Source organism: Neoarius graeffei, chromosome 17 (assembly GCF_027579695.1).
Source record: "Neoarius graeffei isolate fNeoGra1 chromosome 17, fNeoGra1.pri, whole genome shotgun sequence".
Lineage (NCBI taxonomy): Eukaryota > Metazoa > Chordata > Actinopteri > Siluriformes > Ariidae > Neoarius > Neoarius graeffei.
This window is the reverse complement of record NC_083585.1, coordinates 24342835-24363657: the sequence shown is the minus strand read 5'-3', so window position 1 is coordinate 24363657 and position 20823 is coordinate 24342835. Positions and strand designations below refer to the sequence as shown.

General features: G+C 41.5%; 1 protein-coding gene across 3 annotated transcripts in view; it reads left to right on the top strand.

Moving 5' to 3' along the window:
• The first annotated feature begins 243 nt into the window (after positions 1 to 243).
• The window catches only part of c1qtnf5 (C1q and TNF related 5), a 72568-nt gene continuing 51988 nt past the window's right edge, over positions 244 to 20823 (top strand). For 2 of the 3 annotated variants that reach the window (XM_060943860.1, XM_060943861.1), the window contains exons 1-3: positions 244 to 390; positions 1650 to 1885; positions 5205 to 5732. In XM_060943860.1, the coding sequence (XP_060799843.1) occupies positions 1660 to 1885; positions 5205 to 5725 (747 nt within the window). In that variant the 5' untranslated portion in view covers positions 244 to 390; positions 1650 to 1659 and the 3' untranslated portion in view covers positions 5726 to 5732. Of the gene's footprint in view, positions 391 to 1649; positions 1886 to 5204; positions 6094 to 20823 lie in introns of those variants that run through there. The other variant, XM_060943859.1, reaches the window with a different exon arrangement.

Below are 20823 nucleotides of genomic sequence, written 5' to 3'. Positions count from 1 at the left end.
CCTCTCTTTAGACTGAGCAGTTGGTTTGTCCCAGTGACCACAGTCTGATCTCTCTGTGCTTTCATTCTTTAGTAATTAATCATACAGTTTGACTTCTTCAGACTCTAATCCACATGCACTCCAGCTCACAGAGTTTATATGTCATTGTTCTTGGCTCTCCCATTCCTTCAGACACACATTCTCTCTCTCTCTCTCTCTCTCTCTCTCATTCCCCTAGTCTCCTACCCTCCCTCTTTTTCTAATTGGCTTGCATTCCCATTTCCTCTCGCAAGCGTTAGAGTGCTCACTTTTTCCCAGGCTCCCCAGTCTGGGACACAAAAACTTTCTCTACTGTTTTTGTTTCACTCTGCTCAGAAACGGTCACTTCTATGAAGTTCTGAAGAATTAATGGTAAGTTGGTTCTTATTTGTATTTTGCAGGTATTTGACACAGTGGCAGATGTGTTTATGACTCAGCTACCAACTAAAAGTTTTAAGAGTGGACTAGTTCTCTATGCACCCATGCTTTTTGACCTAAAGTCCATGGATCATGTAGACATAAGTCTGATTTTTTTTTTTATCTACTATTAGTAATTTGATGGGATAAAGCACACTTGATATTTGAACTCAATATCAGTATATCTTTTGATTTGGTCAGGTTTCAAGACTGTGATGTTTCTGCATCCTTGGACAAAAATCACCATCACATTCATCTTGCTGTTTTACTTGAAACAATAAGAAAGGAGAAAGAACTGAGCAGTGCTCCATAGTCTTTCATAAATTTACTCTATTGTACCAGGAAAGTTAATACAGTGCAGGTATACCAATTGACCAGTATGCACTGATATGCTATTGGCTTGATCTGAGAGGTTCTTGCTCTTGGCAGTACTGTGCTGTAATGGTGTTTGTGCAGCAATTCCCAACCATTATTCCTCTTGTGTTATGACAAGGCCTTAAACAAGAACACACACAACCACTGTCCCTTGAGAGAGCATTAACTTTTACTGGACCCAAACACTCAGAAACAGAAATGCTGCCTGTGTGTTTTTCATAAAATATAGATTTTTGTGTTTGTATGGTCTTGTCTGCTTTCTGAGGCATGCTTTGATGGTCTGCGTTCTGTTAATGTGAGTCAGCACTTTCCTTAGTTTTACTTAAACCAGCTGCTCGAAAAGCAGAAGTCATGTGGAGAACCCCACTGATTTACAGTCAGGGGTGAGGTCTCAGACACGTGGAGCCTGGGGCAGTATTATGAAAATCCACCAATTGTTGACTACTTTTGCTGATGATGCATTTTCAGTGCCTGATTGTGAAGTGATTTCAGGGACTGTGCGCACTTCACTGCTTGCTAGAGACACGAATCAATGTGCTATTTCATTCCTCCTCCCTTATGTGAGGGAGGATATGAAAATGCGTAGCATTGTTATTGTTTCATTTTTTTGTGTGTGCACGCTTTCTGCATTTAAGCCAAGCTCATACTTCAAGCATTATGGAGCATCATCAAATTTCCCCTAGCGTGCCTTTTCTAATGAGTTGGAAATATTATTTTGCTAAAATGTTGTGCTTTTCACATTATCACCGAATGACTTCCTAGTCTGCCTTAACTAACTATGAATATTGTGCAAAGGCAGTCTTTATCATGCTCATATCATGCTTTGTCTCTATTAACAGACTCAAAGACATGACACCTCTCCAGTCCTGGGCCCTCTCCCTTCTTCTTGTTTTGCTGACACACTACACAAATTCACTTGAAGATAATAAGATTCATAGTATGTGTATGGGCAGCCCAGGTATTCCGGGTTCTCCAGGGTTACATGGCAGGCCAGGAAATCCAGGCAGAGATGGCAGAGATGGACGAGATGCACCACTGGGAGAGAAAGGGCAAAGGGGAGATCGTGGAGAGCCAGGTATGTCTATATTGCTTAATGCAGGCCAAAACAAGTAAAAAATAACTAAACAACAAATACTACTTCTAATAGTAATAAATAAGGGCAGCATGGTGGTGTAGTGGTTAGCAGTGTTCTTCTTCACAGCAAGAAGGTCCGGGTTCGAGCCCCGTGGCCGGTGAGGGCCTTTCTGTGCAGAGTTTGCATGTTCTCCCCGTGTCCGTGTGGGTTTCCTCCGGGTGCTCCGGTTTCCCCCACAGTCCAAAGACATGCAGGTTAGGTTAACTGGTGACTCTAAATTGACCGTAGGTGTGAATGGTTGTCTGTGTCTATGTGTGGGCCCTGTGATGACCTGGCGACTTGTCCAGGGTGTACCCCGCCTTTTGCCCGTAGTCAGCTGGGATAGGCTCCAGCTTGCCTGCAACCCTGTAGAACAGGATAAAGCGGCTAGAGATAGTGAGATGAGATGAGATCATTTTATTACAAATAAAATACATTTATGAACTAGAAGGGCACTTGGTAGAGTGCGTACCTCCGCCAAACCACATAACATCAAAATCAAAAATCATGTGAACCTAGAGTAATCTAAAGTTGTATACCAAATTTCATCAAAATCCGTTCACTACTTTTTGAGTTACATTGGGAACAGACAAAAAAAAAAATCCTGGATTCACATACATTATTTTGATTTGCATCAAAATCTAAATCAATTGTTCCTTGGCCCATGGCTCACCTTTCCTCAAAGTTTCATCAAAATCTGTTCACTAATTTTTGAGTTACGTTGGGAACACGCAAACGGAGGTGAAAACATAACCTCCACCAACAAAGTTAACAGAGGTAATAATTGTCAAAAGGTTAAATTTATATTTATTGATGCGGCTGACGGGCGGCATGGTGGTGCAGTGGTTAGTACGGTCACCTCACAGCAAGAAGCTTCTGGGTTTGAACCTCATGGCCAACTGGGGCCTTTCTGCATGGAGTTTGCATGTTCTCCCGGTGTTTGCATGGGTTTCCCCCCCAACAGTCCAAATACATGCAGTTAGACTAATTGGCTACTCTAAATTGTCCATGACCAAAAGCAGTGCAGCAAAGGACTGGCTAGCAGGCTGTACTTACTTAGCCAAGAAATCCTAGGAAAGGGACCCAACCCAGAACACTGGATGGGCGAAGAGAAGAAGACTTGGCTGATGCATATGTATCTATCCAAAGCAGCTTATTACTGAAACAAGATACAACTGAGCGGTCAGGGTTTAAAGTTCTTGCTCAAAGGCCCAACAGTGGCATGGTACCATACAATATGATACAATTTTATTAACTTCCTCCCTCAAGGGATTTTCAGAAATTCTCATCTCATCTCATTATCTCTAGTCACTTTATCCTGTTCTACAGAGTCACAGGCAAGCTGGAGCCTATCCCAGCTGACTACGGGCAAAAGGCGGGGTAAACCCTGGACAAGTCGCCAGGTCATCACAGGGTCGACACATAGACACAGACAACCATTCACACTCACATTCACACCTACGGTCAATTTAGAGTCACCAGTTAACCTCACCTGCATGTCTTTCGGGGAAACCGGAGCACCCGGAGGAAACCCACGCGGACATGGGGAGAACATGCAAACTCTGCACAGAAAGGCCCTCGCCGGCCACAGGGCTCGAACCCGGACCTTCTTGCTGTGAGGTGACCGTGCCGCCCCTGGATTTTCAGAAATTAATTTACAAAATAAGTTAAATAAAATATAATAATTGTAAAAGCATATGAATATTAAATGTCATTGTTCTTTAACACTCCTCTTGAAGGCGCAGATGGTATTGGAGTCTCTAACTATGTTAGGTAAAGAGTTCCACGATTTGGGTCTGTGGAAGAAGGAGGAGCGTTAGGCTGTCTTTGTGCGACACCATCGGTGTCCTTTCCTCTTGTGTTGTAAATGTGCGTGTCAGATCTCTTGGCTAATTTCTGGCAGAGGTAAATCAGGCGCCATTTGATTTAAGCATTTGTACATCATGATATCACAAAGTCGTAGAAATCGCTCAACTGACAACCACTTTAGTTCCTTTAAAGTGGGTGAAATGTGATCAAAACTTTCTTACCCCTGTTATAACTCATGCAGTGAAGTTCTGTAAAAGTTGTAGCTTTTGAATATTTCCTTTAGTAGTACCAGATCATACGGTGGAACAGTACAACAACTTGCTAAAAATCAGAGCGTTTACAAGGAGCTGGAGAACATCCCTTGAGAATAAGTGCCTAATTCTGTTAATTTGGCATAATCCAGCCAGCAGCAATGAGATCAAAGAGTCAATGTGATTGTTAAATGACAGGCTAGGGTCCAAGGTGACACCCAAGTCCTTGCATGACGTGACAGGAACCAGGTCTTGACTCAGAAAAGAAACAGTAATATTAGAAACAGTATTTAATATCTGTTTAACTCAAAAGAACATAAGTTTTGTCTTGTCTGGGTTGATAAGTAATTTATTAGAGCAACACCACTCACCAACTTTGCAAAGGTCTTGATTATTATAATAATAATCTAGTACCATAAATGGTCAGAAAGTGTTCCAAGTAAAATACCTTTAGAAAGCTAGAACCATTAACAACAAAAAATAAAAAATGTAGTTCATGCTGAAGTCAAATAATGGTGTTTTTTGACAGTAGGGGTCTAAATGATATGGAGTTGTAGTTCTGTATTATTGAAGTGACCGACTAGTGGCCTAGTGGTAGCGTGTCCGCCTCTCGATCGGGTCATACCAAAGACCATCATAAAAATGGTACCTACTACCATCTGGCAAGGCACGCTGCAATACAGATGTGCATGGGGAGTTAAACTCTCGTGGTTACCAGAGGACTAGCCCCCCACTGTAACCCTAGCTATGTAATAGGTGAGAGGCCGAGGGCTATGGAAACGGAGATCGGCGCCGCCCGATGCGCCACCATCAGAGTTGAGCCTGGTTAGTACTTGAGTGGGAGACTGCCCAGGAACACCAGGTACTGTAAGGCATGGGAAGGACTTTGACTTTTGATTTTTGAAGTGAATAGAACTGATTGCAGTCCATAGCCCAATGCTGGCTCCCTTCATCTGGATCACATACGGTACAATCATGAAATTGACCCAAAATTGAAAGGCTACAATGAACGGTTTCTGTTTGACCCATCTTGGCTCCAATACCAAATACCATTAAAACCTTAAATATTGCTGTTTACCACTGAGTCACAGTCCACTCATCACTGCCATAACTGGCTCTTATGTGCCGACAACAACATTTGGCCTAGAATTTTTCTTCTATTTGGGATTAACTTGAGTTCAAGAAGCTGAGCCATATCTCATGGTGTTAATATCTTACAGGTGAGCCAGGCATCAGGGGCCTGACCGGGGACAGAGGTGATCCAGGAGAGAAAGGCGAGAGGGGACCCCCAGGAGAGTGTGCTGTGGCTCCTAAGTCAGCATTCAGTGCCAAGTTGTCTGAATCCCACACCATGCCATTAGCAGCAGGGGAAGCAGTGCGCTTTGACAAAATCATCTTGAACGAACAGGGCGATTACAACACAGAGACTGGACGCTTCACATGCAAGGTGCCGGGTGTTTACTATTTTGCTGTCCATGCCACCGTGTACCGCTCTAGCCTCCAGTTTGACCTGATGAAAAATGGACACGCTGTGGGCTCCTATTTCCAGATGTTCGGCAACTGGTCCAAGCCAGCCTCACTGTCTGGAGGCACTCTGCTGCACCTGGTTCCCGGTGATCAGGTGTGGGTGCAGATGGCTCTGGGCGAGTATACAGGCTTTTACTCTAGCCCGAAGACAGACAGCACCTTCACTGGCTTCCTGGTGTACTCTGATTGGAAAAACTCTGCTGTTTTTGCTTAGATTTAAGGTACATGCTACATTTCATTTTTACCCCAAAATACTTATACTCAAACCACTACAAACATTTTTGTTGTTGTTGTTGTTACATTTGTATTTATTCTTTGAAAGCAAATAATAAGTGCTAGGAGATTTACTTTCCATGAGCTGATACAAATTAGAGTCTTGAAGGTTGTGAAGGAATCTGAAAAGTAGAACAGATCTTCACACTTGCTAACAAAAACAAACGTTTTATTCTTACGCATTGTACTACAACAATTATAGACAAAGGTCACCGTTTGATCTTTTTAACGTCCTTTTCAAATAGACATTATGCTCAGCCTCACGTGGACATTATGTAATTATCTGTCAATAAAGCATTACATAAAAGACCAGTAGCTTCTGCATATAATATTTCTGAGAGGCAGTGAAAATATAAAATTGCACAGCAATATAAACTGATGCAAAAATATCATGAGATTCATTTATTCTGCAACCAATTAAAAAAAGCAATATCAGAGCACCTTTGAATTATGACTTCAATAAAGCTAATCTGTGAAATTGAATACATTCTCTTTAATTTAGTTTTAGTTTGATAAATTGCTTGTCGACCTCCAGATTGATTTAAAGGAACCGGGTGCCTCTTTATAAGGCAAGCTGTGTGTTGCTTTGGTCGTAAGCCCAAACTGGGAACGGAGACACATCCACGCCAAGTCACAGATGTTCCATGGTTTAATGACTTCACCAAAGGCCATTATTAAAACCCTTTTACAGGCAAGGCTGTAACATTGCTTCTTTACACTCTATAACCTTTATACGCCTCCCAATCACCAACACACACACCGTCCTCTTCATTCTCCATTTGAACTGCTGGCATGGGCAAGTATGGAACATATTATTTTGGACACTTTTTTTTCTAGAGAGATACAAGGAATGAGAATTTCATTTCCATGAGGTCAAGGCCCATGAATGCGCTAACCTGTTGGGATTATGGCTCATCTATTATAGCAGACATTACATGCTTTAAACAGTCTGACATCAGACTGTAACTCCCACATATTCGTCACGAATCATTCTTGGATCTGTCCGATGTTGATTCTCAGTCATGATCCCAGCTAGAGAATCATATTAATGAAGGAATGACATTACAGTATGTCTGTTCTGTATTAAAACATTTCCTTATAAAATATTCGTTACATTAATCGAACTGAAGATCGGTACATTAATTAAATTGTGAAACACCACTTAAACATTGTCCTGGAGTATCCAAATCTTCCTTAACTTTGTGGCTGCTGAGTGTAAAACAAACAAACAAACAAACAAACAAACAAACAAACAAACTCATGTCCCAATATTTTGATATCTTCACTGATTAGGTGAAAAGCAGTGTGTGGTGTGGTAGCAGGATTCGCAGGTTCCAGTAGAACCTGACAGGGACCGTGACATGAAAGCTCCTGCTGTGGTCCTCATATACGGTATCTATCCATCCCTCAGAGAAACTCCCTCCTGGTTCTGACCAACCATGGATAACATGGCGCAGTCTCAACAGACCGCGGGCACACATAAGGAGATGTGAATCTAATATGGCGAAGTGGGGATACACCAAGGACGCGGGAGATTACAAGTGCGGACAGGGCCCCCAGACTATGGAACATCTCCTGAGCTGTGGCATGCTGCATGAGACATGCACTGTAAAGCACCTGGCAGAGGCAAACGATGTGGCGCTCAAATTAGCTCGCTATTGGCAAGTAGTAGTGTGATGACATGAAATAATAATAACTGACTAGGTCACACTAGAGATCACTTGCAGAGGTGAGAACAGATTTTTGACAGAGAAACATTTGAATTGTTTATAGGTGGCATCTCTGAAATGGTATATTTTTATCTGAAAGAGACCAATTCTGACCACATGCAACACTTACAAAATAATACATACATTTATAAACTAGGCATTTATGACCTTTGGACCTCTGGCATGTTTACTATGTTACAGATTTTTTATGCATTACAGCCCATCACGAAGAGCTTTCTCAGCTGAAGCAGGCCTACTGTTAATCCTGAGACCTCCTTTGAAAAATAAACACAGGAAACAAAGTTGCAGCCCTTTTGTTAAAAAAAAAAAAAGCGAGCGAGAGAGAAATAACCCACTAAACTGGGGTGGGTTTCCCAAAAGCCTCTTAACACCAAGAGCAGCTTAACTAGGAGAGAGAGAGTGTTCTTTGTGATGCTCACTCTACCATTTACTGATGATCTTTTGCTACGATGCTTTTGGGAAACCCACCCCTGAATGGTTCTGTTGTCTGTCCTTTTGTGTAAGAAGTCCTTTGATTAGACAGTGCTCACTCTGTCAACTTTTTTTTTTAAAACATATGTTTATTGACGGGGCGGCACGGTGGTGTAGTGGTTAGCGCTGTCGCCTCACAGCAAGAAGGTCCTGGGTTCGAGCCCTGGGGCCGGCGAGGGCCTTTCTGTGTGGAGTTTGCATGTTCTCCCCGTGTCCGCGTGGGTTTCCTCCGGGTGCTCCGGTTTCCCCCACAGTCCAAAGACATGCAGGTTAGGTTAACTGGTGACTCTAAATTGACCGTAGGTGTGAATGTGAGTGTGAATGGTTGTCTGTGTCTATGTGTCAGCCCTGTGATGACCTGACGACTTGTCCAGGGTGTACCCCGCCTTTCGCCCGTAGTCAGCTGGGATAGGCTCCAGCTTGCCTGCGACCCTGTAGAAGGATAAAGCGGCTAGAGATAATGAGATGAGATGAGATGTTTATTGACGGGGTGGCACGGTGGTGTAGTGGTTAGCGCTGTCGCCTCACAGCAAGAAGGTCCTGGGTTCGAGCCCTGGGGCCGGCGAGGGCCTTTCTGTGTGGAGTTTGCATGTTCTCCCCGTGTCCGCGTGGGTTTCCTCCGGGTGCTCCGGTTTCCCCCACAGTCCAAAGACATGCAGGTTAGGTTAACTAGTGACTCTAAATTGACCGTAGGTGTGAGTGTGAATGGTTGTCTGTGTCTATGTATCAGCCCTGTGATGACCTGGCGACTTGTCCAGGGTGTACCCCGCCTTTCGCCCGTAGTCAGCTGGGATAGGCTCCAGCTTGCCTGTGACCCTGTAGAAGGATAAAGCGGCTAGAGATAATGAGATGAGATGTTTATTGACATTTTAAGTTAGCTATACAGAATGTACATTAACATACAACACGAACTTCAACAACCCCACCCATCAAGCATCTCATCCATCAAGGTCCACATAAAGAAAGAAAGAAACAGGAAAAATAGACAAACAAATGAAAAATAAGAAAAAGTAAGAATAAGAGCCATAAAATCAAACACACAGTGCAACGCCACTAAAAAAAAAAAAAAGGAATGCACAGACAACAGAGCGACAGCACCCAGGCGATTACAGAGCCAGTGTACAGCAATAAAATTCAAGGGTCAAGGGCGCAGTGCAGATCTGCGCTTTCAAGAAAATGCAAGAAAAGGCCCCAGATTTCATAGAACTCACAAAGCCTATGTTTAATACTATAAGTTAGCTTCTCTAAAGCCAGACACAATGATAATTCTTTAAGTCAATGGCTAGGGGGACAAGACATGATTTTTCCAATATATGGCAATGAGGCGTTTTGAATGGACAAGGTCACACTAGAGATCAAATTGATTTCATGCGATTTTAAGGAAAGATTTTCAAGATAGAGGCCTAAGATACAGAATTTAGGGGAGATAGGAATGGGTTTGGAAATTATATGTATTACTTCCTTCCAAAATTTTTGCATCTTCTCACATTCCCAGATGCAATGGAAGAGGGTGCCTTTATGAGTTTGACATTTCACACAAGTGTCTGGAATGTCTGGGTTAAATTTGTTCAGCTTTACTGGGGTAATGTTGGTCCTCATTATCCAATTATATTGTATTAATTTGAGTCTAGAGTTAATGTAGAGGCTCTGGGCCTTTGAGCATATTTGACTCCACTCACTGTCCAGCACACAGTCCTGTAAGTCTTCACTCCATAACCTCCTCTTTGAGTCAGATGAATCTTTAGGAGGAGTTGAGAATATATTGTAAAGTGTAGAGATCTGGCCTTTGCTTCGCTGACGCTGGGTTGCAAACCGTTCTAACAATGTTAAAGGGGCACAGTTACAGTTAGGGCCATAAATATTTGGACAGAGACAACATTTTTCTAATTCTGGTTCTGTACATTACCACAATGAATTTTGAACAAAACAATTCAGATGCAGTTGAAGTTCAGACTTTCAGCTTTAATTCAGTGGGTTGAACAAAATGATTGCATAAAAATGTGAGGAACTAAAGCATTTTTTAAACACAATCCCTTCATTTCAGGGGCTCAAAAGTAATTGGGCAAATTAAATAATTGTAAATAAAATGTTCATTTCTAATACTTGGTTGAAAACCTATTGTTGGCAATGACTGCCTGAAGTCTTGAACTCATGGACATCACCAGACACTGCGTTTCCTCCTTTTTAATGCTCTGCCAGGCCTTTACTGCAGCGGTTTTCAGTTGCTGTTTGTTTGTGGGCCTTTCTGTCTGAAGTTTAGTCTTTAACAAGTGAAATGCATGCTCAACTGGGTTGAGATCAGGTGACTGACTTGGCCATTCAAGAATATTCCACTTCTTTGCTTTAATAAACTTCTGGGTTGCTTTGGCTTTATGTTTTGGGTCATTGTCCATCTGTATTATGAAACGCCGACCAATCAGTTTGGCTGCATTTGAGCACACAGTACGTCTCTGAATACCTCAGAATTCATCCGGCTGCTTCTGTCCTGCGTCACATCATCAATAAACACTAGTGACCCAGTGCCACTGGCAGCCATGCATGCCCAAGCAATCACACTGCCTCTGCCATGTTTTACAGATGATGTGGTATGCTCTGGATCATGAGCTGTACCACACCTTTGCCATACTTTTTTCTTTCCATCATTCTGGTAGAGGTTGATCTTGGTTTCATCGGTCCAAAGAATGTTCTTCCAGAACTGTGCTGGCTTTTATAGATGTTTTTTAGCAAAGTCCAATCTAGCCTTTTTATTCTTGAGGCTTATGAGTGGCTTGCATCGTGCAGTGAACCCTCTGTATTTACTTTCATGCAGTCTTCTTTTTATGGTAGATTTGGATACTGATATGCCTACCTCCTGGAGAGTGTTGTTCACTTGGTTGGCTGTTGTGAAGGGGTTTCTCTTCAAAATGGAAATTATTCTGCGATCATCCACCACTGTTGACTTCTGTGGGCGTCCAGATCTTTTTGCATTGATGAGTTCACCAGTGCTTTCTTTCTTTCTCAGGATGTACCAAACTGTAGATTTTGCCACTCCTAATATTGTAGCAATTTCTCGGATGGGTTTTTTCTGTTTTCGCAGCTTAAGGATGGCTTGTTTCACCTGTATGGAGAGCTCCTTTGACCACATGTTTTCTTCACAGCAAAATCTTTCAAATGCAAGCACCACACCTCAAATCAACTCCAGGCCTTTTATCTGCTTAATTGAGAATGACATAATGAAGGAATTGCCCACACCTGCCCATGAAATAGCCTTTGAGTCAATTGTCCAATTACTTTTGGTCCCTTTAAAAACAGGGTGGCACATGTTAAGGAGCTGAAACTCCTAAACCCTTCATCCAATTTTAATGTGGATACCCTCAAATGAAAGCTGAAAGTCTGGACTTTATGGCCATGTCCATTATATAACTATAACCTGAATATGTTTCAGTAAATAGGTAAAAAACAAAATTTGTGTCAGTGTCCAAATATATATGGACCTAACTGTAGATGAGTGATTTAACTTAGAGTGGATAAAACTTCGCAGCTGTAGGTATTTAAAAAAGTGAGACTGTGGAATGTTGAAACTATCTTTGATTTCGTTAAAGGACGTCAGTGTATCACCATTCTAGAGGTCTATGATCCTTCTAATCCCTTTGTGTGACCATTGTTTGAATCCTAAGTCTTTCGTGCCAGGTTTGAACTCAGTGTTTCCTCAGATAGGTGCAAGGCAGGACAAAGGTGGATTGTCACCTACAGCATTATGAGCTTCATGCCATATCATCAAGGTGTTTCTAACAAATGGATTTAGTGTATTTTTCTTCAAGTTCTTAAGAGAGTCAGAATATAAATATGAATCTAACGCTTGCCCTCTTGTGGACGATGCTTCCATTTTTACCCAAGGTAAGTCTGGATGTGATGAGAACCATAAACAGGCAGCTCTAAGCTGAGCTGCCCAGTAGTACCAAACTAGGTTTGGTACCTTTAGGCCTCCTCTGTCAAATGGAAGGTATAGTAGTGCAAGTCGGAGTCTCGGGCGTCTATTTTTCCAAATGAACTTTCTAAGAGTTGTTTTCATATCTTGGAAGAATTTAGGAGGAGGCAGGAGTGGGATTGACTGGAACAGATAAAGAAATTTAGGGAGGACATTCATCTTGAAAAGCATTTATACGTCCAATCACAGACAAGGGAAGTGAGATCCATCTGCTGAGAGATTCTTTGACTTTTGAAATAACTGGGTCATAATTGGCAGAGATTAATGAGTTTAGGTTGGGAGTAATAAAGATACCAAGATACTTGAATCCTTGAGGCGCGTTCATAAACGGGTGCCAGACTGTGGGATGGAGTCTTTCCCGCTCACTGAGGAAGAGAACAGAGAATTTAGTTTTGTTAACTCTGTATCCTGAGAACTTCCCAAACCTATTGATCATGTCAGCAAGGGCTGAGAAAGACTGTTCCAAGTTCGTCAGAAAAAGTAATGTATCATCTGCGAACAAAGCTATGTGATGCTCTACATCTGCAATCTGAATTCCTTTAATAATAGGGTGATTTCTAATGGAGATGGCAAAGGGTTCTAGTGCTAAAATAAACAGCAGGGGGGACAAAAGGCAACCCTGACGGGTCCCACGATGGAGCTTGAACGGTTTGGAAATAATATTATTGGTCATAATCTCTGCGCATGGTCCTGAGTATAAAAGTTTGATCCATTGCCTAAAGTAAACACTGAAACCAAAGCGGGAGAGTACTTCAAATAAACATGGCCATTCGACTCTGTCGAATGCTTTTTCAGCATCCAGTGACAAAATACATGAATCTCGTGTCTCTTTTTTTTTCATGAATTATATTTAAAATTCTTCTAATATTATAATATGCCTGGTGGTTTTTTATGAATCCATTCTGATCAATATCTATTAGAGATGGTCACTGAGGAAGAGAACAGAGAATTTAGTTTTGTTAACTCTGTATCCTGAGAACTTCCCAAACCTATTGATCATGTCAGCAAGGGCTGAGAAAGACTGTTCCAAGTTCGTCAGAAAAAGTAATGTATCATCTGCGAACAAAGCTATGTGATGCTCTACATCTGCAATCTGAATTCCTTTAATAATAGGGTGATTTCTAATGGAGATGGCAAAGGGTTCTAGTGCTAAAATAAACAGCAGGGGGGACAAAAGGCAACCCTGACGGGTCCCACGATGGAGCTTGAACGGTTTGGAAATAATATTATTGGTCATAATCTCTGCGCATGGTCCTGAGTATAAAAGTTTGATCCATTGCCTAAAGTAAACACTGAAACCAAAGCGGGAGAGTACTTCAAATAAACATGGCCATTCGACTCTGTCGAATGCTTTTTCAGCATCCAGTGACAAAATACATGAATCTCGTGTCTCTTTTTTTTTCATGAATTATATTTAAAATTCTTCTAATATTATAATATGCCTGGTGGTTTTTTATGAATCCATTCTGATCAATATCTATTAGAGATGGGAGGCCTTAACGCCAAAACTTTAGCAATTATCTTTGTATCTGAGTTCAATAGAGAGATAGGTCTATAGGATTCACATCACTCTGTCAACTTTTAGTTTCTCCTCTGAATGCATTTGAGAGATGTTGAGATATTGAGAAATATTAAAGGAACAGTCCACCGTATTTCCATAATGAAATATGCTCTTACCTGAATTGAGACGAGCTGCTCCGTACCTATCCGAGCTTTGCGCGACCTCCCAGTCAGTCAGACGCAGTCAGACGCGCTGTCACTCCTGTTAGCAATGTAGCTAGGCTCAGCATGGCCAATGGTATTTTTTGGGGCTGTAGTTAGATGCGACCAAACTCTTCCGCGTTTTTCCTGTTTACATAGGTTTATATGACCAGTGATATGAAACAAGTTCAGTTACACAAATTGAAACGTAGCGATTTTCTATGCTATGGAAAGTGCGCACTATAATGACAGGTGTACTAACACCTTCTGCGCGCTTCGACAGCGCATTAATATCTGAGCTCTGTATCAATGCGCTGCCGAAGCACGCAGAAGGTGTTAGTACGCCTGTCATTATAGTGCGGACTTTCCATAGCATAGAAAATCGCTACGTTTCAATTTGTGTAACTGAACTTGTTTCATATCACTGGTCATATAAACCTATGTAAACAGGAAAAACGCGGAAGAGTTTGGTCGCATCTAACTACAGCCCCAAAAAATACCATTGGCTATACTGAGCCTAGCTACATTGCTAACAGGAGTGACAGCGTGTCTGACTGCGTCTGACTGACTGGGAGGTCGCGCAAAGCTCGGAGAGGTACGGAGCAGCTCGTCTCAATTCAGATAAGAGCATATTTCATTATGGAAATACGGTGGACTGTTCCTTTAAGAGTGTAAATATTCCACTTAATTCATTACATCTGGAACACGACTGTGGGTGACATCAAACAGAAGCATCACTGGCGTGGACTGAATGAAGATCAAATCGAGAGGATGTTTCACTGATGAACTTGTTAGTTAGCCAACAGCATAGCTTTGTATTATTCCGTGTGCTTTACTAACAACTGCCGGTGATGCTGTTGCACTCCGTTTCACAAAATTCAAATTAATCCCTTTAAAATATTTGTTAAAAGCAAATAAAATGATGTGGATGCTGAAAAGGAACTATTATTATTATTATAACCCTTGAAAGACAGGGCTTGAACCCTGCTAGGCCATTGACCCCAGCCACCCCTGGCTGTCAGCCATGCTGTCTGTTGCCAAGCAAAACAAGGAGGAAAAATATAAACTAAGGAATGGCTTACTCTTGGTACGTGTTGGTCTGTTCGGGTCATAAAACAGCATGGGAAGCCAAGTTGGAGCTTTGTCTGCTAAAATGTATTGAGAGTACATATGATCACTCTGTAAAAATAGATCATGGAGATTTTTTTTTGAATCATTCACAATCTTAAACGATCATAACAGCCACTCCTATATCATACTGTCCCTGTACATGTGTCTGGATGAACGGCTATTTCAGTTTCATCAATAAAAGTGGACAATTTGGTTTCCGCTTCCGGCCATGACATGGATGGCAGCATAAAGAAGTTGCTCCCGAGTAAGTTATAATTTTAGCCCTAAATCATCACATATCAAACACCAAAGTAGGAAAAATCTATGAGGGGGCAACGATGGCAGCTAAGGTTAAAAAAAGACGGCAAAGAACTTAAAGCACAAAAGCAAACAGGGACTCGAAATGACAATGCTAATCCTGTGGGGGAATCTACGGCTGATTTGGATCTGATACTACGAGAATTAAGAGAATTTTGACAGGACAATAAATCACAAATGGAAGAAATCAAAGGGGAAATAACAAAAACTAACACCAAATTGGAAGAGGCTGAGAGCTGAATCGAAAAGGCAGAAGAAAGAATACAAAATGTCGAGGACATTGTGTCTGAAATGCTAAAAGTTCATGCTCAGATGGAGGCAAGGCTAACCGAGCAGGAGAGTCGCTCACGACGCGAAAACATTCGCTTATATGGGATTCCGGAGGGGGCTGAAAGGGACAGTCTGTCAGTGATTGTGTTCGTGGAGCAGCTGATAAGGGATAATCTTGACGTTGCTGATACGGCCCTGAACATTGAGAGAGCCCATCGCTCACTAGGAGTTTGGCCCCCACCAAATGCACAACCAAGATCAATCGTTGTCAAATTCGCTAGCTTCCGAACCAAAGAGATGGTGCTCAGGAAAGCGTGGCAAAAGAAGGGTTTGATGTTGGGCACAACCCGAATTAACGTAGACAATGATTATCCACCACGTATTCTACAACAACGAAAAGAATATGCAGAGGTTCGGAAGGTTCTCAGGGATCGAAACATCAAGTTTTAAACGTTGTTCCCCGCCCGGCTTAAAGTGCAATACCAGGAAGGAGAAAAGATCTACAACACGGTTGAAAAGGCAACGGGAGATTTGGCTGAGAGAGGTTTTGACATCGCCGCTGTCAATCAACCTGAGACAATGATGGAGCGCCTTAGGAAATTAAGCTGGCAGAGAAGCGGACGAACCCGATGACGAGTGGAAAGCACCGGTTCTGGAACCCCAAACTATAAAGAGCGACTGCAGGGCTTCCGAAGAGATGTACCACCCCAAAGCGCAGACAGCGATTAGTAACTTGATGTAAAAACGGACTCAATCCCTGCTTTGGAATGGTGAGATTTGCTTGTGTGACTATTTAGCTCATAATAGAGCACAATGTGGTGCTAAACCTAGCTGTAAAGTTATATTTCTAATACTCGGGAAAACAAATGGACATGGAACTTTATGTGGACACCTGTGAGGGCCCTCCCACTTACCAAGAGGGAGGCTATCTCCCAAATCCACCTGCTTCCATCTGGTCGAGGGTCTTAAGTAAGACTCATATCTTGGAAGACTATTATATGTTTATCTTTTCTTATCTTGTTCAATGTTCACAATATGTTTGTTTACAGTCGTTCTATACTGTACAGGGGTCATTTTTCACTAAAATGCAGGACATGCCCAAAGATATAAGCCTTAATGCAGAACATAAGATTAGCCACATATAATGTTGACAGTTTAAATAACCCAGTCAAAAGGGGGAAAATTTTAGCACAACTTAAAAGAGATAAGGTTCAAGTAGCGTATCTTCAAGAAACCCACCTCAACACCATTGAACATGCCAAACTTAACAGAATGGGCATTAAATATGTATTTGTATCATCTGATAGATCTGGGCATAAAAGAGGAGTAGCTATTCTGATAACAAGAGGCGTGAATTATGAGCACATATCAGAACTCGCTGATACGGAAGGCAGGTATGTGATGATTACAGGCAAAACAGAAGGGACTATGGTAACTTTACTTAATGTTTATGCACCTCCAGGCAGTGGATGGATGTTTTATAGGAAAATGTTTGACTTGATGACAACAAAAGCACAAGAGGTTGTCATTTGTGGGGGCGACTTTAACATACACCTACACCCAACACTAGATGTTTCAAATAGTAAGTCTTAGATAAAACCTATAAGTAGAAGAGTGATTGACTTGATGAAAGAATTAGGTATTGTAGATATATGGAGAGAATTGCATCCTACCACTCGAGACTATACTTATTTTTCTGCACCACATACAGTATACACCAGGATAGATTACCTTTTTATTTTCAGTAGAGATCTACACAAAATTGAGAGGTGTGACATAGGCCCAATTACTCTTTCAGATCATAGCCCCATATTTATTTATATGTCATTGAACAGGGAACAAAGATCTACACTATGGAGAATAAATTCAAATATATTGGCCAATCCAGATACCAAGAAGTGTTTACTAGCAGAAATTGACACATTCATGGATATAAATGATAATGGGGAGGTGACACCTGGTATCCTCTGGGATTCACTTAAAGATGTTATGAGGGGGAAAATCATTGCTACCACCTCTTTCATACAAAAAATAAGACGACAAAAACTGCAAGACCTGGAGACTAAATTAAAACATTTACAAAGGGCTCACAGTACCACCATAGACGAAGGGGATAAACAAAAAATGAAAGAGAAAGATGGAGATAGAGGAAATGAGTACACAGGAAATACAAAAGAAGTTTCTATTTTTAAAACAACGTTATTATGAGGTTGGAGGGAAGGCAATGAAACTCTTGGCATACAAATTGAAAAAACAGCAAGCGGATAACACCATTTCTAAGATTCGAAATCCAGAATCTGGGGAAATTGAACACAGATTAGAAAAAATCCAGCAGAGTTTTGAAAAGTTCTACAAAACACTTTATTCCCAGCAACATAGACAATACTTCTCATATTGATACATTCTTGGCCTCACTTGATCTACCCTCTATCTCTGCAGAACAAAATGAACAATTAGCAGCAGCAATCACAACTGATGAAATAAATGCAGCCATCTCTAGGTTAAAGACAAACAAGTCACCAGGTCCAGACGGCTTTACAGGGGAATGGTATAAAGCTTTGAAAGAGAAATTAGTTCCTACTGGATACCTTCAACTGGGTCTTAAGAGAAAACAAAATTCCACCCTCTTGGAAAGAGGCAACAATTTCATTGACCCCCAAGGAAGGGAAAGATACGTTGGAGTGTGGTAATTTTCGCCCTATTAGTGTATTAAACGTAGATTATAAACCATTTACATCAGTGGCGGCTGGTAGTCTTTCAAACAGGGGAGGCTGGTCGGTTACGATATTTCCAGATTTTAAAAGAAAAAAACACATCAATTTTGCCCATACTCTTGCCTCTGATCTGGCTGATTGTTGGCAGGGTCACAAACTGTGAAATAACAGGTTCTTTTGGCCCATTAGCCTACTGTCCAATATACATGATGGTGGTGTTGGGGGGGTATATTTTAACATTTTATATTTTAAAATTGTGGCATGTTGTTTAAAAATTTATCATTATCGAAAGCAGCTCTTTGTCAGGAACCTCAGCAGTAACAGCAGAGTGTTCTGGAATAGGCACAAGCACTGACCTTGGGGAGCCAAACATAGAGCTGGGTGCCACACATTTCATTCAAACACACTTTCCCTATATTTTACTTATTTTGACTGAGAAATGTTTTATTGACAATTTTGATAACCCTTCACTTTTAATCCAGGTCTGTAGTGTGAAATGTTCTCGGCTGTGTTTTTGTTTAAAAATGTTTTCCAAATTGTAGCTGTGTTTAATTCATATCCAGAAAAATATATATTCCAATATAATACACTCAGCATAAACATTTTAAATAGAGATTCTATATTTTTGGTCCATCCATGACATATTACTAAAGTAGCCTATTTACTGTTGTTGATGTGGGTCACTTTTTCCTTGAAAGGAAGACTGGCAAATGGCTTCGCCAAAATTAAATCAGCAATGCTTGGCATCCGTGCGCAGCTTTCTTGCTAGCTGACTAGCCCCCTCAAGTTCAAGTTCAGTCACTCAAATAAATGAAATTTCTGGAACTAAGATAGCAAACTTGACAACACTATATTTACAATGAAAATATATACAAACTAAAAAAGCTGGTGGAAACCGTATGTAATGAATGAAATCGAAATGTAAGCTGATCTCTTACAATACACCACAGCACTTGCGAATCTGCATGGGACTGAACTGAGATTCACCGCTGCCTGTCTATAGTTGAAATGAGCTGTCAATCAAAGAAAATATCCAGCCGCTTTCACCAATCACCAGTCTCCTCGCGGAAACTGCCATGTCCCTCCCACTGTGAGGCTGGGAGTCTGTGGGGCGGGTGTTTTCGCAGTATTTGTCCAATAACCGTCTTGCATTTTGAGATTGAAAAGCGCATAGCTCCCAAATGCCATTGAAGTGCACTGAGGCTGGGCTGCATCGCGTTGTCATGAGGGGGAAAAACTCACGCACACATTAGGCGAACTGGGGAAAGTTATAACGGAATGATTTCGCACTGTAGTTGGGTTGAGCACATATATTTCTATGATTCTGGATCTGAAATAGCAATGTTATAAGGTCGGCTATAACATAAGCCTAGCGCAATTCATCCTACACGATGTTCGTCATTTTTAGAGGAGGCTGAGCCTCCCTCGTTGTCTTAGAGCAATCGCCCGTGATTTACATCCATACTGGCACATAGAATAGATAAGATTTTACCTTCCCTAATTCATACGGACCAGACTGGCTTCATAAGGCAAAGGCAAACTCAGGACAACTTGAGAAGAACACTTCACATTATTAATCACATTATACAAAAAGACACAGAGGCAATGCTGGTAAGTCTGGACGCGGAGAAGGCGTCTGACTCTGTTAGGTGGTCCTTCTTGTACAAAGTTTTAACAAAATTTGGCTTCCATAAATCAATTATTGACACATTCCAAGCCCTATATGACAGCCCTATTGCTAGGATTAAGGTCAATGGACCTCTTGCAAAAGGCATTCACCCTGGAACGAGGAACAAGCAGGGGTGTCCAGCCTGCTTTTTGCGTTATTTATCAAACCCTTGAGTCAGTGGATTCGACAGAATAGTGACATTAAAGGGATAACTATACACAACGAGGAACATAAACTAGCGCGTTTTGCCGATGATGTCTTAGTCTACTTAACAGAGCCTACTCTAACATTTCCTAAACTAATGACTGAATTAGAAAAATATGGCGCTCTGTCTGGATACAAAGTAAATGTTCAGAAGACGCAAGTGCTAACTTTTAATTTTGATCCACCCAGATCCTTGATAGGGCAGTACCAACTAAGATGGGAGGCAGATCATATAAGATACCTTGGTGTTAATCTCCCAAAAGATATTACAAAACTATCCACTTTGAATTATGGGCCACTAAACAACAACATTCAGGCTACATCCACACGACAACGGCAACGAGATGTTATTTAAAAATATATCGCGTCCAAATGGGCAACAATCAGTAAAATATCAGGTCCATATGGCAACGCAACGCTTGCTGAAAATGATGCAATACACATGCCACACCTCTAGGGGCGCTGTAAGCCGGTCCCTTCGGCGACACCAGAACAATAGAAGAAGTAAGGATGCATGCGCATAAACTATTATGCGCGAGACTTCATATTAGCCACAAAGTCAGGAAAATCTGTTTGTAAAATTACATCATAATGACCAAATACAATGAAAAGTATTTTTCCAGTCTCACCTGTGAAAGGTAATCCCATGTGATCTCGTTTGAACGGCAAACCTGTTGGTACAGTTAAACGCAGCTAATCTTTATTCTCCGCTTTGACCTATCCAAAATGGCAGCGAGGATGACGTATGATTCTACGCGGAAGGCGGCGTCTTTAATGGTCCGGAATAAATTGAATACTACACGTTGATGGATTAATTTGTTGTTTCTCACCTGTGAAAGGTAATCCCATATGATCTCGTTTGGACGGTAAACCTGTTGGTACAGT